This window comes from Dipodomys spectabilis, unplaced genomic scaffold (assembly GCF_019054845.1).
Source record: "Dipodomys spectabilis isolate Male_0828 unplaced genomic scaffold, ASM1905484v1 ptg000229l, whole genome shotgun sequence".
Classification (NCBI taxonomy): Eukaryota; Metazoa; Chordata; class Mammalia; order Rodentia; family Heteromyidae; genus Dipodomys; species Dipodomys spectabilis.
In genome coordinates, this window is record NW_024870906.1 from 2,214,868 (window position 1) to 2,227,570 (window position 12,703).

The 12,703-nt window shown below is 41.4% G+C and overlaps 1 protein-coding gene across 1 annotated transcript in view; it reads right to left on the minus strand.

The window, feature by feature from the left end:
* The window catches only part of Adam28 (ADAM metallopeptidase domain 28), a 40,429-nt gene that overhangs the window by 5,330 nt on the left and 22,396 nt on the right, over nucleotides 1-12,703 (minus strand). Inside the window, exons 13-21 of the mRNA XM_042697834.1 lie at nucleotides 12,144-12,233; nucleotides 11,724-11,919; nucleotides 8,780-8,882; nucleotides 7,047-7,206; nucleotides 5,623-5,703; nucleotides 4,708-4,786; nucleotides 2,565-2,670; nucleotides 1,212-1,290; nucleotides 234-302 (exon numbers count right to left, since the gene is read on the minus strand). Coding sequence (XP_042553768.1) covers nucleotides 234-302; nucleotides 1,212-1,290; nucleotides 2,565-2,670; nucleotides 4,708-4,786; nucleotides 5,623-5,703; nucleotides 7,047-7,206; nucleotides 8,780-8,882; nucleotides 11,724-11,919; nucleotides 12,144-12,233 — 963 coding nt within the window. The remainder of the gene's footprint in view (nucleotides 1-233; nucleotides 303-1,211; nucleotides 1,291-2,564; nucleotides 2,671-4,707; nucleotides 4,787-5,622; nucleotides 5,704-7,046; nucleotides 7,207-8,779; nucleotides 8,883-11,723; nucleotides 11,920-12,143; nucleotides 12,234-12,703) is intronic.

Sequence of the window (12,703 nt, forward strand, 5' to 3'; positions counted from 1 at the left end):
CCCAGCCCTGGGATCTAAGTTTAGGAGTTAAATTGAGGAATATATACAGAGAGGCATAGAATTTCTCACATTTCTCACTTTCAAAAGCATTTGTAAACATGTATATTTTATATTAGGATGCACACAAATGTCAACCTTCTACTGAATAAATCACTGGGTGTGGTCACTGTGTCTTTGACCAGTAATTCCTGAGTGTTGAACTGAGCAATACCAAAGAGAAGTTTCTAACTTACAATGGAAGCCGGAGGCTCACTGCATTCCACAGGCAGATCAGACACAGGAAGCTTCTTCTCCTGCTTCATCTAAGGGGAAGAAATCATCTGGTTAAGTCACCTCATTGGTTTCCTAAGCACATCTTCCCCACAAGTAGTCTTCTTAGGTGTGGGAACTTGTAACTACCCTGACCTCAGGAATACATGCAGGAAGTCACAGTGGTCCTGACCATGCACTACGGGAGAACTCCCCAAGGGCTACATGGCAAAGTTCCCACCAGAAACATTTTTACCAATGGTATGTCACTCAAAAGCCTCACCGAAAATCTCTAACCTTGTAGAACATAATGAAGGCATTAAGGGTTGTACATATCATTATACAAACAAGGAATGCATTTGGCATAGAGAAGAGAAAGAGACAGACAGACAGATAGACAGATAGACAGACAGACAGAAACAGACTTCTGGCTTCTTCCCTCATTGCTCTCATTGTCCCTTGATTTATTTCATGAGCCCCAGCAGCAAAATAGTCCCTAGGTTTTAGGAATTCTTTTATTTAAAAAAAAAATCATTGTATAGTTACTCTTCATGTTGTACAGGGGGGCTACCATTTCATGAGTATTTCTGCTTTTCACACTGCTACCCCTTCCTTTACTTCCCCCCAGTTTCCCCTCCTCTCCCTGTCCACAACTTACATAGGTCATTTTCCACATCTTTTCTACTGAATAGCACGATTGCATCTGTTCCCACTTCCTCCCTCCCTTTCCTTGTTTGCTCCCCTCTACCGCCACCCCTCTCTCCCCAGAAGAGGAATTCTTTTTGTGATCAACAAAAAGCAAAGGAGAATGCTTTGGGTTTGTTGTTACAGGGCTCATCATTGTTGCTATATACTAAACAGTGCGGTAAGGTTTGGGTGGCGCTATTAGGAAGAATGTAAACAGGAGACAAGAGTAAGAAATCACAAGCTGAGGTCATGGCTGAGAGTCCACTGGAATTCACCTCTTGGGGTTGAACAGCCTTCAGCATCTGGGGTTTAGCCTTCTGCTTGTGTGGCCTGGTATTTGTGGTAGACAGTGGCCTGTAAGTAAAAACATGTCATAGAAATGGAGAAATTCCCTCAGCATTCTGGGAAATCTCAGCAGTGATGGCCAACTTTCTTAGCCCGTAGTGCCAGTCTTGATTATTGACTGACTTTTTAAAATCAGCTCCTCAAAGTATCTCTAGCTTTTAGTTCTTGGAAGGTACCATCATTATCCTGCAATTCATACTCATTGCTGCCCTTATTTTCTACAGAACTGATTCTATTTTAAAGCAATGTTGCAACCAATTTTAACATAAATCACGGCATTATGTTAACTTGGTGTTCATTTAATATTTATTAACTATTCATTATCAATGAATAAATCAGTCTTTAAAAATGATTTGCAAAAGAAGGTGGACATGGTAGTTTACATCTGTAATCCTAGCTATTTGGGAGACAAAAATCAGGAGGAGGAAGATTTGAGGCTAGCCTCCATAAAAAATATCAATGAGAGGCCTCCCACCTCCCTGCCTATGTCAATAAAGCTAGGTGTGGTGGCAAATGCCTGTTATCCAAACTACACGAGGGATGTAAATAGAAGGATTATGGTCCAGACTGCCCTGGACAAACATTGATAAATAACTAAGGGGAAAAAAGGGCTGGGTTAAGATATGTTTCAAGTGTTAGAGTTGTTACCTAGTAGGAACAGAATCTTGCGCAAATGCCACCAGCACTGACAAATAAACAAAACATGATCTTCTGCCAGGTCAACACCATGACTGAAAGGTAAATATGTGTTGACTCGGGCCCGGGCTCCATCACTTACTTGGGAAGACTGCAAGCATGTTTGCTCAACTCTCTAAACTTTCCTATGCAAGTCCAAAGTGAAGCCCCTAACCTTACAGGATTGTAAGGATGAGTAGAATTCACTTTTTCATCTTTAAGCTGAAAGTAATAAGAAACTACCCGATGATGTTACTGTGACGATTAAGTTAACAGTGGATATCAGAGGTCTTAAGCACAATGCCTGTCATATCATTAGCATAATTAATGCTGGATACTATGTTCTTATCACAGGTGTGAAAATCGTTGATAATTAGAATTAATGTCAATCTTACTATTAATTACAGATAGATTGACTACCAGAAGAAAAAGACACATTGCTGGTTGTAAAATTTTACTAACTTCCCAATAGAAGAGATGCTGAATATCTAGTCCAAGAAGAAAGTGTACATATGTATATATGCATAAGAGCATTTGAAGTTAACTTAAACTAAATTTATAAGGTTAGGTCACACCGTAACAAGCCCCACAGAAAAAGCAAGGCTTACCTCTGCACCTTCTGCTTTCTTCGGGTACTTTGGTGCCAGATTAATATTGTGACCACCACCAATATGACCGCCATGGGGAAGAGAACCCCCACAACAATGGAGAAATCTGTAGCAGTGAAATGGGGAGCCTATTGAGGTCATGAAGAATTCCCACCAATCCATCCCTTGAGACTTTGTTTTCCTACTTGCCACAACTTCCATCTATCTTTTCCAAAAAGAAGTCTCTTCTAGAACATCTCTAATAGCCAGGTACATGAAAAGGTATGGCCACAGTTATTGTGTTAAAGCTTATGAAGAGGAAATCAAGAGTAAATCCCTAGCAAACACTTACTATGTGAAAATAAACAAAACATGACCTGCCAGGTCAACACCATCATTCTACTGAGAAAACATCATTCTACTGAGAATTCTTTGAAGTAATGTTTGTAAATAATGGGAAGATGAAGGGATGGGAGATTAGAAAATAATATATCAGGAGTAAAGAAATTGGCAGAGCAGGAATGAGATCTTTTAATAAAATTTTTAATGAAGCAAGCAAAAGAAAAAGATTGGAAAGATTCCTCTCAGAACAAATAAGGAGATGCAAGAAAGTGATAGGGACACAGCTAAGTGGTCCATTTGCTCAATATTAGAATGATTCTGGCCAGAAAAGAAGTTATGCAACCTTGAATCTGGGAATGGTTTGAACGACTATTCCTCAGTATTCACTTTTACCTGCTGCTTCAATTATAATGAACATAGATTCAATCTTTTGCTTTCTCAAGTATTCACTTCTCTTATAATAACCTGAAAGTACAGGAGACCAGGCAGTACTGGCTTGGAGATCAATGCCAAAGTTACTGCTCTCCTTGCAGAGGTTAGCAATCTAGTTGCAAGATAAATTGTGATAGAAATGCAAGAAGAGTTCACAATTGTGATTACACACACATATAGACATTTCCCTAACCTTCACAAATGCATGATAAATCCAAAATGGTGCATATATGTGCAATTATATTATAGAACACTACAAAACCGATATATTTTTAGAAGTTCCAGAAGAATAGAAAGTTAAGGGATATGAGTAGACAAAAACAAAAACAAAAAACAACCAAATCAATAAATGACAGGCTAGGGGCTGAGAAGGTGGCTCAGTGGTAGAGCGCTTGCCTTGCATGCATGAGGCTCTGGGTTTGATTCCTCAGCACCACATAAGCAAAATGAAAAAAGCTAGAAGTGGCACTGTGGCTCAAGTGGTAGAGCGTTAGCCTTGAGCTGAAGAGCTGAGGGATGGTGCCCAGGCTCAGTATACAGGCCCCACGACCAGACCCTAAGTAAGTAAGTAAGTAAATAAATAAATAAATAGATGACAGGCTAAACATCAGAGGGAAATGCCAGAGGAAAGTCTGAAGCATCTGAACTCAGAATAAATGGTTCATTCAGTCCCAGCCCTGCCCAACCCCCCCCCCCCCCATCTCCATGGACATGGAATGAAACTGTCCCATGTCCCTGGAATGAAGCCCAAGAATTGCTCTACAGAGGCAAGGGCATATGATAGAGGAGTCTGAAAAGCAACACAGACACAGAATCCAGACACCCAAACTGGAGCAGCCATAGAGGAGACAGGAACGAGCATAGAGAAAAAGCAGCTCCCTCCTTAAAGTCCTCGTCACCATGGACATTGGAGCTGAGTGTCCCCATCCTATTGCATATTTATTATATGCATTATAGTATTCAATATCTAATTCCTATATTCACTTATATCTAATATACACAATCATACAACATATCACATATATGCAATTATATATAATGTATAATATAGTGCATAGTATAAGATATATAATTGTATATATAATATATAATCATATATAATTATATGACATATATTAGATGTTATTCATATAACATCTAATATATGATATGTATACTATATATACAATGTATACAATATATAATATATAGTATAAATACATATATGTATGTGAATGTATGTATATGATATACATGTATAGATATATATATAATATATACATTATATAGGTGTATATATATATATGTGTGTGTATATATAATCAATAGCTACAGAAAAGTAATCTTACAGGGATCGCAAAGAGGAAACCCCACTTGGGAAATGAGACCTCCCTTTCTCCCAGCTACCTACGGAAGATGGCGGCGGAGTCCCGGCAGTCAGGAGGGGCCCATCCTCCCTTGCACTGACACTGTAGCTTGTGGTCGCACACCTGCGGGGGAAGGGCGGGTGAGACCCTGGAGACCGACCCCAGGCCTTGAGGCAGGAAGGGAGATGGGAGGGGGAGGAGAGAGGAGGGGAGGCTCCCACCAACCCCGGGAGCCGTAAGTGAATTGCCAAGGTTGCAGCCGTGGCTGCTCCCAGTGCTGCCTCTTATTCGAGGGACTGGGGGTCATATACACATAACCCTTCAAGGAGGGAAGTGGGGAGCATCCAGAGCCAGACCTCCAGCTGCCCCGCAGCTCAGCACCCCCGCTGCTCAGTGCCCCACAGCTCACCGCCCTGCAGCTCACCGCCCCGCAGCTCACCGCCCCGCAGCTCACCGCCCCGCAGCTCACTGCCCACTGCCGCCCCGCAGCTCACCACCCTGCTGCTCACCGCCCTGCAGCTCACCACCCCGCTGCTCACCGCCCCGCAGCTCACTGCCTGCTGCCGCACCACGGCTCACCACCCTGCAGCTCACCGCCCCGCTGCTCACAGCCCCGCAGCTCACTGCCTGCTGCCGCACCTCCACTCACCGCCCTGCAGCTCACCGCCCCGCTGCTCACTGCCCCCCAGCTCACTGCCCACTGCCGTGCCGCCGTTCACTGCCCTGCAGCTCACTGCCCACTGCCGCCCCGCAGCTCACTGCCCCGCAGCTCACCGCCCTGCAGCTCACCGCCCCGCTGCTCACCGCCCCGCGGCTCACTGCCCACTGCCGTGCCGCCGCTCACAGCTCACCACTCTCCGCCTACCACTCTCCGCCTGTGGCTGCCCCACGGCTCACCGCTCACTGCCTGCCCTGCCGCTCACTGCCCACGGCCGCCCCGCTGCTCATCGCCCTCTCACCGCATGGCCCTGGCACTTAGAGGAGCAGTTGGCGGAGTTGTAGGCCCTCTCCACGTCCACGCAGCGGGCACTCACGCACACCTGGAAGGGAGCACCGTACACTGCAGATGCTGCCCGTGCCCCACGCTAGCCGCTATCAGCATCACTAGTAAGTCCACGTTTTAAGTCGGAAAAGTCATCGTTGGTTTTTCAAGACAGAACTTGATTGTGTGTACGCTTTTAGAACACTAAATCAATGCTGTGTGGCCACCTGATCCTAGGTACATGGTGAATACCATGGGAAGAATGAATGAACGTATGAATGAATGCAGCCATGGTGAAATGTAAGTGGGGGAAGTATTATGGATTGAGGGCCTGGAGTTTGGTGCCTTTCCCATAGCCCACTTTCCCACAGTACGTCTGCTGTGGTTTCCTGCCTTCTGAGATCTTATTCGAATAACATAATCTACTGCTAAGAGCAAGTATGAAAATTTTACCATTAAAGGCACAAATGCACTTAGGTTGCCCTAGGACTCTTCCTACTTTGGGCACCATTTCTCGCCCCTGGCAATGGTCCACATTTCAGGAAACAGAGAAGGAAGGTAAATGCTATACGAACCTCGTGCCGTAAGTCAACAACCTTTTAAATTCAAACCAGCAGCACCTAAAACTTTTCTAAATTTGAATTTTTGTTTCCATGTTTCAAAGGTTCTGTCAGTCTCATCCACTGTTTTATATTTTACTCTCTACATCTTTTTATGAGACATACCTAGGTTGAACTTCATGGTAACTCTAGATACATCTGCAAATTAACTCTAGTTTAAATGACCCAAGGAAGTTAAGCAAATTCAATAATATGTTCAGAATCAGCTTTATGGTGGTAGAAAATCAGGCTAAGTCTTAGGCCATGTAAATATCAGAATGTAATAGAATAATTCTAACCTCTGATAGTGAGTGAAATCTTGTCATTATCAAAGCTTGTGTGTTAGCTAAGCAGCTGCTGTGCTTGAGTGTGAGTTTATATTTTCATGGGTGTGTAAATTTGTTCACTTATGCTCAGTGTCTCACACCTAGCGCTTTCAATTTGTTTCAAGACAGCATAGGAAAGTAACATGCCTGTTGGTTATATGTATGTTCCATGGTGGTTATGTGTATGCTTATCAGCATTGCATTGTTATTTATATTGTTCTTGAAATAATGCCTGTAAAAGTCATTATTTGCAATATTCATAAATTTTGAGAATATTAACAACAATCATTGTTCTTGTTCTTCATGAGGTTTTCTACCATTGGCCTCTTATTTTATTAATTGTTCAGTGATGTGGGTTCAAAGCCCTAGCTTTAAACCCAATAGCTAGGAAATAAGGATAGTTACTGAATAACTAGAAAGCAAGACAACAAAGTATGTGACAAACATTTTGAGTAAAAGCCATGATTTCACCTTACCTTGTTATTTCCACACTTGGTCCCATTGGCCACCATGTCTAATCCTTGACTTGGATCTTCAGGATCAAACAGTTTACAACCTTTGAAAGTCACTGTAAATCCTTTCCAGGGTAAATTACCTGACCCACCTTCACAAAACAACTTCCCACACATGACATCTCTAAGGAAAAAAAAAATCAAAATGGATTGAACATTCAGTTGTAGGCAAGTGAAGATGTTTAATAAAATCGTTCTTTAGCAGAGTTTTCCACTTGCACTTTCTATCCATTTCCCTGTATTCCTCTGTAACAGGAACCCTGAATGTTAACAAAACTCACTGTTGCTCAGGTAAATGAACTTCTCGTACTATACCATAGCTAGTTTTTGCTAGTTGCCAGAGTTCTGGACGATGGGAACAGGGTTATGTCTTAAGTCTAGATTTTAGAAACAGGTCTTAGATATAAGGATGTGTCCTCTTCTTTTGTGTTTTATCCTTTTTAGTGCAATAGCTGTAATAGAAACCATGCAGACCAAAAGAAACACTTGAGAATGGTGGTCAAAGGTATAATGGAGCACAAAGTACATGGAAGCAGGATTCCAGACATCACAAGGGCCCCTGAGAATACAGCTACATGTTTGAGATTATGACTTCAGAAGAATATTTCTAACAGAGAAAAGCCTCACCTCAACTCTACTTTGGTCTTAGCATAGCTGAGCACCCCTCTTAGGCCCTGAATGGAATCACTAAAAGAACTTCCTTTCTGAGTCTGCAGATAAAACTTTATCTTCTGAACATCCAATAAAGCCATTTATTTACCACCAAGAAAAGAGTATTAGTAAAGACAAAGCCAATCAAATTAGATTCAATTGTTTCATGTAAAAGTCAGATATTTTATACAATTCAGTATACTATGGTGAAGACTTGTCCTTTATGCCCACATTCTCCACACTCCACAGTCTCTCTATACCCAGACCATACTCAGCTTTGTTAATATCTGTCCTCTGACAACATCAATGTTCAATAGAAAAACTTGGGGGGAATTTTGATTTTTCTTGGCCTCCTGTTATTAAGTTACATTGTATATACAAAATATGAATATGGCAGAAATAATTTAACCTACAATAAGTTGGATTTTAAAGATCATCTTAAAATTGGAAGAAAGAGGAAGTGGAGCCGTGGCTCAAAGTGGTAAAGTACTAGTGCTGAGCAAAAAGAGCTCAGGGACAGCACCCAGGCCCTGAGTTCAAGCCCCACAAATAACAGCAAAAAATTAGAGGAAAAATTACATAGAAGAATCTCAAATTCATCTACTGTGAACTGAATTCTTTCTATGATATCAATATTAAAAACTCAAATCATCTGTTCAGGTGGATTAGCAATCTTTTTTTAAAAAACTATATTGTGTCCTTATACAAGTGCATAGCAAATGTAAGTGAAATTGCACTTGCCCTGTATCCAGCATTCCTTGGGATAAATGTGGAAAGCATATACAGAATGCTGGGAAATTCGTGAGAAAATTTCCAATCAGACTCAAGCAGTGTTGTATACTCCATCTATAACATTCATCTCTCTTAATTATACTTTGTACTCACATCCACAGTGCCCACCATGAAGGACTTGAGGAAGTCACTTGGTAAATTATGTGAAATGAATGGCACTGAAATCACTTTCCCTGAACAGGACTAAGCCAGACTGTAGGGCTGGCAGTGAGCCATTGCCAGGGCAGGCAGGCTCGAACAACAGCAACACTCACTTTGCCTCACAGGGGACGGGTGTGCCATTCACTATGTGACAGTATCCGTACTGTGAGCCATCTTCATTCCTGTGGTAACAGGACTTCTCTGCCACCTTCGTTTCTGGCACCGTGTACAGAGAGAAAGGAGACAGGAGGCAGGATTAATGAAATATTGAATAAACATTAAAAGTATAGTTTGGATAACCTTTATCCAAACATCCCTGAGACCAGAATTGTTTTAGATTTCATGGTTTTTTCTTAGATTTGGGGATTTTTTTTTTGGGGGGGGGGGTCCAGTCATGGGGCCTGAACTCTGGGCCTGGGCGCTGTCCCTCAGCTCTTCAGCTCAAGGCTAGCGCTCTACCACTTGAGCCACAGCGGCACTTCCGGCTTTTTTCTTTTTGCTTATGTGGTGCTGAGGAATAGAACCCAGGGCCTCATGCATGCAAGGCAAGCGCTCTACCACTGAGCCACCTTCCCAGCCCCAGATTTGGGGATTTTTGCATATGTATAATGAAATATCTTAGAAATGGAACCCAAAACTAGACAATACATTTATATTTTCATACATGATGTACACATATAACCTGAAGATGTATGCACATGTATATGTATGTTTATATATAATATTCTTGTAAGTCTGATTTTATTAATAAGAAAACAGATCATAATCTATATTTATATAAATTAACATAATAAATATAAATATATAAATGTAAATATATCACAGTATTTTTAGTACATCTGCAGTTCATTGTGCCTTGCCACATGAGATCAGGAGTGAAATCTGCCACTTGAAACTTCATGTTCTTGCTAAAATAATTTCTGATCTTGGAGCATTTTAGATTTCAGATTTCCAGATTGGGAATGCTCAACCTGTACTATTTTGGCACCCTTCCATTTGGCTATTCTGAGAAATACAAGTTGTAATAATCTGATGTCAGAGGTGTTGGCTGGAATTTTTTTAAATATGATCTTCAATTTGATGATGGCTATCTAGGAATTGGATGTATGATTGACTTAAACTGAGAACAACAACTAAATATGAACACTTAGCCAGAAGAGCTGCAATTATTTTGTAGATAATGTCATGGCTACCTCTCAAATGCCAGCTACATGTAAACTTCTCCTGTGTACCAGCCACAGTGGCAAGCACCACCTCTCCACTCATGCAACCAGGTGGTCACAAAACACAGTAGGTAAGAGCTCAGGCTTTAAGTACGAGTGTGCAACTGGGTGAACTGGAAAAATGTCTCAATGTCTGGGTTTGCTCTTCTAAAAATTTAGAGTATATGTAATATTTCTGACTGTAGAGTCAATGAGAGAATTTAATGACTCGGTACATGCAAAGCACTCGGAACAGTGGTCAACGAATATTCTGATAAGTCTGATTTTATTAATAAGGAAACAGATCATATTAAGTCATCAAGATAAAAAAAACAACTTCATACCCAATTCTATCTGAATCAAGGACCTATATTGAGTTGTCCTCCATATACACCAACACACAACTCTCCTAAACACTAAGGGATTCTGAATAAATCTAAGATGAACAAACAAGGCTAAAGCCTGTGAAGACATTATGTTGTTTATCAAGAAAGACAAAAAACATTAAATTCATTACCAGATAATAAAGCAAGTGCTCAGAGCTTCAGCTCTGTGCTAACATTTTTTTTCCCTTCCCTGAAACATGAAGTCTTTAGCCAGCAAATTCAACTGTTTACATCTCCAGCTGAACCATGAAGAATCATGAAGTTGCTGAGGCATAAACAACTCTGAGCTCTACTCCTCAAACTGTGTCTCAGACCAGACTGGCTGGGTTTATTTAAGGATTTTATTTATTTTGTTTGCTTGTTTGTTTTAGGATCTCTTGGTTTTTCACTTTGTTTCTAGGTTTTTGTGAGTTGAGGATGTTTTAAAATGTATTCCCTGAATCATTATTTACCTATATTTTTAGAAATTGTAAAAAAGTTTGTAGCTTGTAATGCCTTTTCAAAGTATTTGTTAAGGAATGCATAGCTTCTTCCCTTTTTAACTAAATATATTCTTTTTAGACATGCCAGTAGGAATCTGAGAGGAAAGGTTGGCAAAGAAATACACAAACTACACATCTCATTCAGTAATTCTAAACAGTTTTTTTAAGTCTTCTGTTTTTCCCTAGAATTGTGTGACCTTTGACCAGCACCACTCTGCCCTGGCGCCTCCTCTTCTCCCCCATCCCCTCCCATCTCCATGGGTTCAACTTTGTTTTAGAGTTCACATCTAAGGGAGCACCCTTATGTGATCTAAAAATTGCCTTTTAATCGAGCTGTTCATGCTCATCTTAGTTTCAGTGTCAAGCGCTTGGAGATCTTTAAGCATGGTGGTTTAAGCAGACAGTATAGTTGCTAAAATCCCACTGGGAAAAATAATCATTTAAGAGTCTCATGTTCCCTTGTTGCCTTTCTGCATTCCAGACCCTCCTTTCCTTTCCTCCTCAGGACTAGTTCTTGGCCATCGCCCAGGACCTGGTTCTCTGTGTAGGTATACACACACACACACACACACACACACACACCTACAGGTAAATACATGTACACACATGTACACACACATGTGCACACATATATTCTCAGGTCTCCTTGTCTGACAGGGATGTTAGTAGTGGTAGATGAAATGCAGTCCATCTAGTTGAACTTGAATTTTAGTTGTTTCTAAGTTGATCTCTAATACTACATGAGTACACGGATCCTAAACAAATAGTTGTTACTCTGAAAGGGGAAGAAAAAAGTTACTGGGCCATCCTTATCTTTATGGAGTCAGACAAATTCTGATCTCTCAGTTTTTGAATTCATTCCCCCTTGGTTTTTGGGCAATGCCACCATTTCTCAGAAGAACGGACCAGATTACTCCTTCAGCCTTGATCCCACACTGCCCACCGCGCGTGGGTCTGCATGTGCATAGAAAGAAGGGTGCGCCCTACCTGGCCCCCACATCTCCTTACACTGCTGCTCCAGGGTGGGGCATCTCCCCATCAAGCAGTAGCCCCTGCCGTTACCGCAAGGGAAACCGTTGACTCTGAACCTGTCCTCGGCACAGTCACTGGATTTGCCATCACACATTTCTGGCAGGTCACACTCATGCTCTGCTGCTCTGCACACTGCCCCGGCCTTTTTAAACTGCAGAAAGAGAGAGAGAGAAACAGAGAGAGAGGAGAGGTCTTTATCCCCCCCCCCCCATGGTTCCTAATATCACAAAATCCCTCTAGGAATGTTTAGTCAAAATTAGTATCACTCTATAGAGAGAACACTGTTGTTTTGACTGTTTCACTGAACATAACAACGGAGACGTCAATGTAGAAAACAATGGCCACAAGGATTGAAACAGATCATGCTCGCCCTACCTGGCATCTTTCACAGCACTCTCCGGAAGCACATCGGAGGCCTGCTTTGATTTGACAGGTCTGCGCATCACAGCAATGGTTGGTACATTCCTAAGAAGCATCAGAAGCAAATGTAAGCCATGGGTTACTTTTTTTTTTTTTTGGTCTCAGTTTGGCACAGTTTATAACATCATTTATGTGTAGGCACATTGATTTGGTAGACTCTAAAAGTGATTTTTAGGAAAATAAAAGATTAAAAAACTTAGCATTTAAAATGTTTCTGGAGTAACTGCTTGAATTGTACTTATACACCTTTGTTTTGTTTTGTTCTTTTTGTCAGTCATAGAGCTTGAACTCAGGGCCTAGGAACTGTTCCTAAGCTTTTTTGCTCAAGGCTAGCATTCTACCACTTTGAGCTACAGCACCACTTCTGGTTTTCTGATGGTTAAAGAGTCTTACAGTCTTTCCTGCCAGCTTTGAACAGTGATCCTCAGATCACAGCCTCCTGAGTAGCTAGGATGTATTAAATATATTTTCTCTAACCTCATATCAATAGCTGTGTTTGTCTCTGTTTATTATCC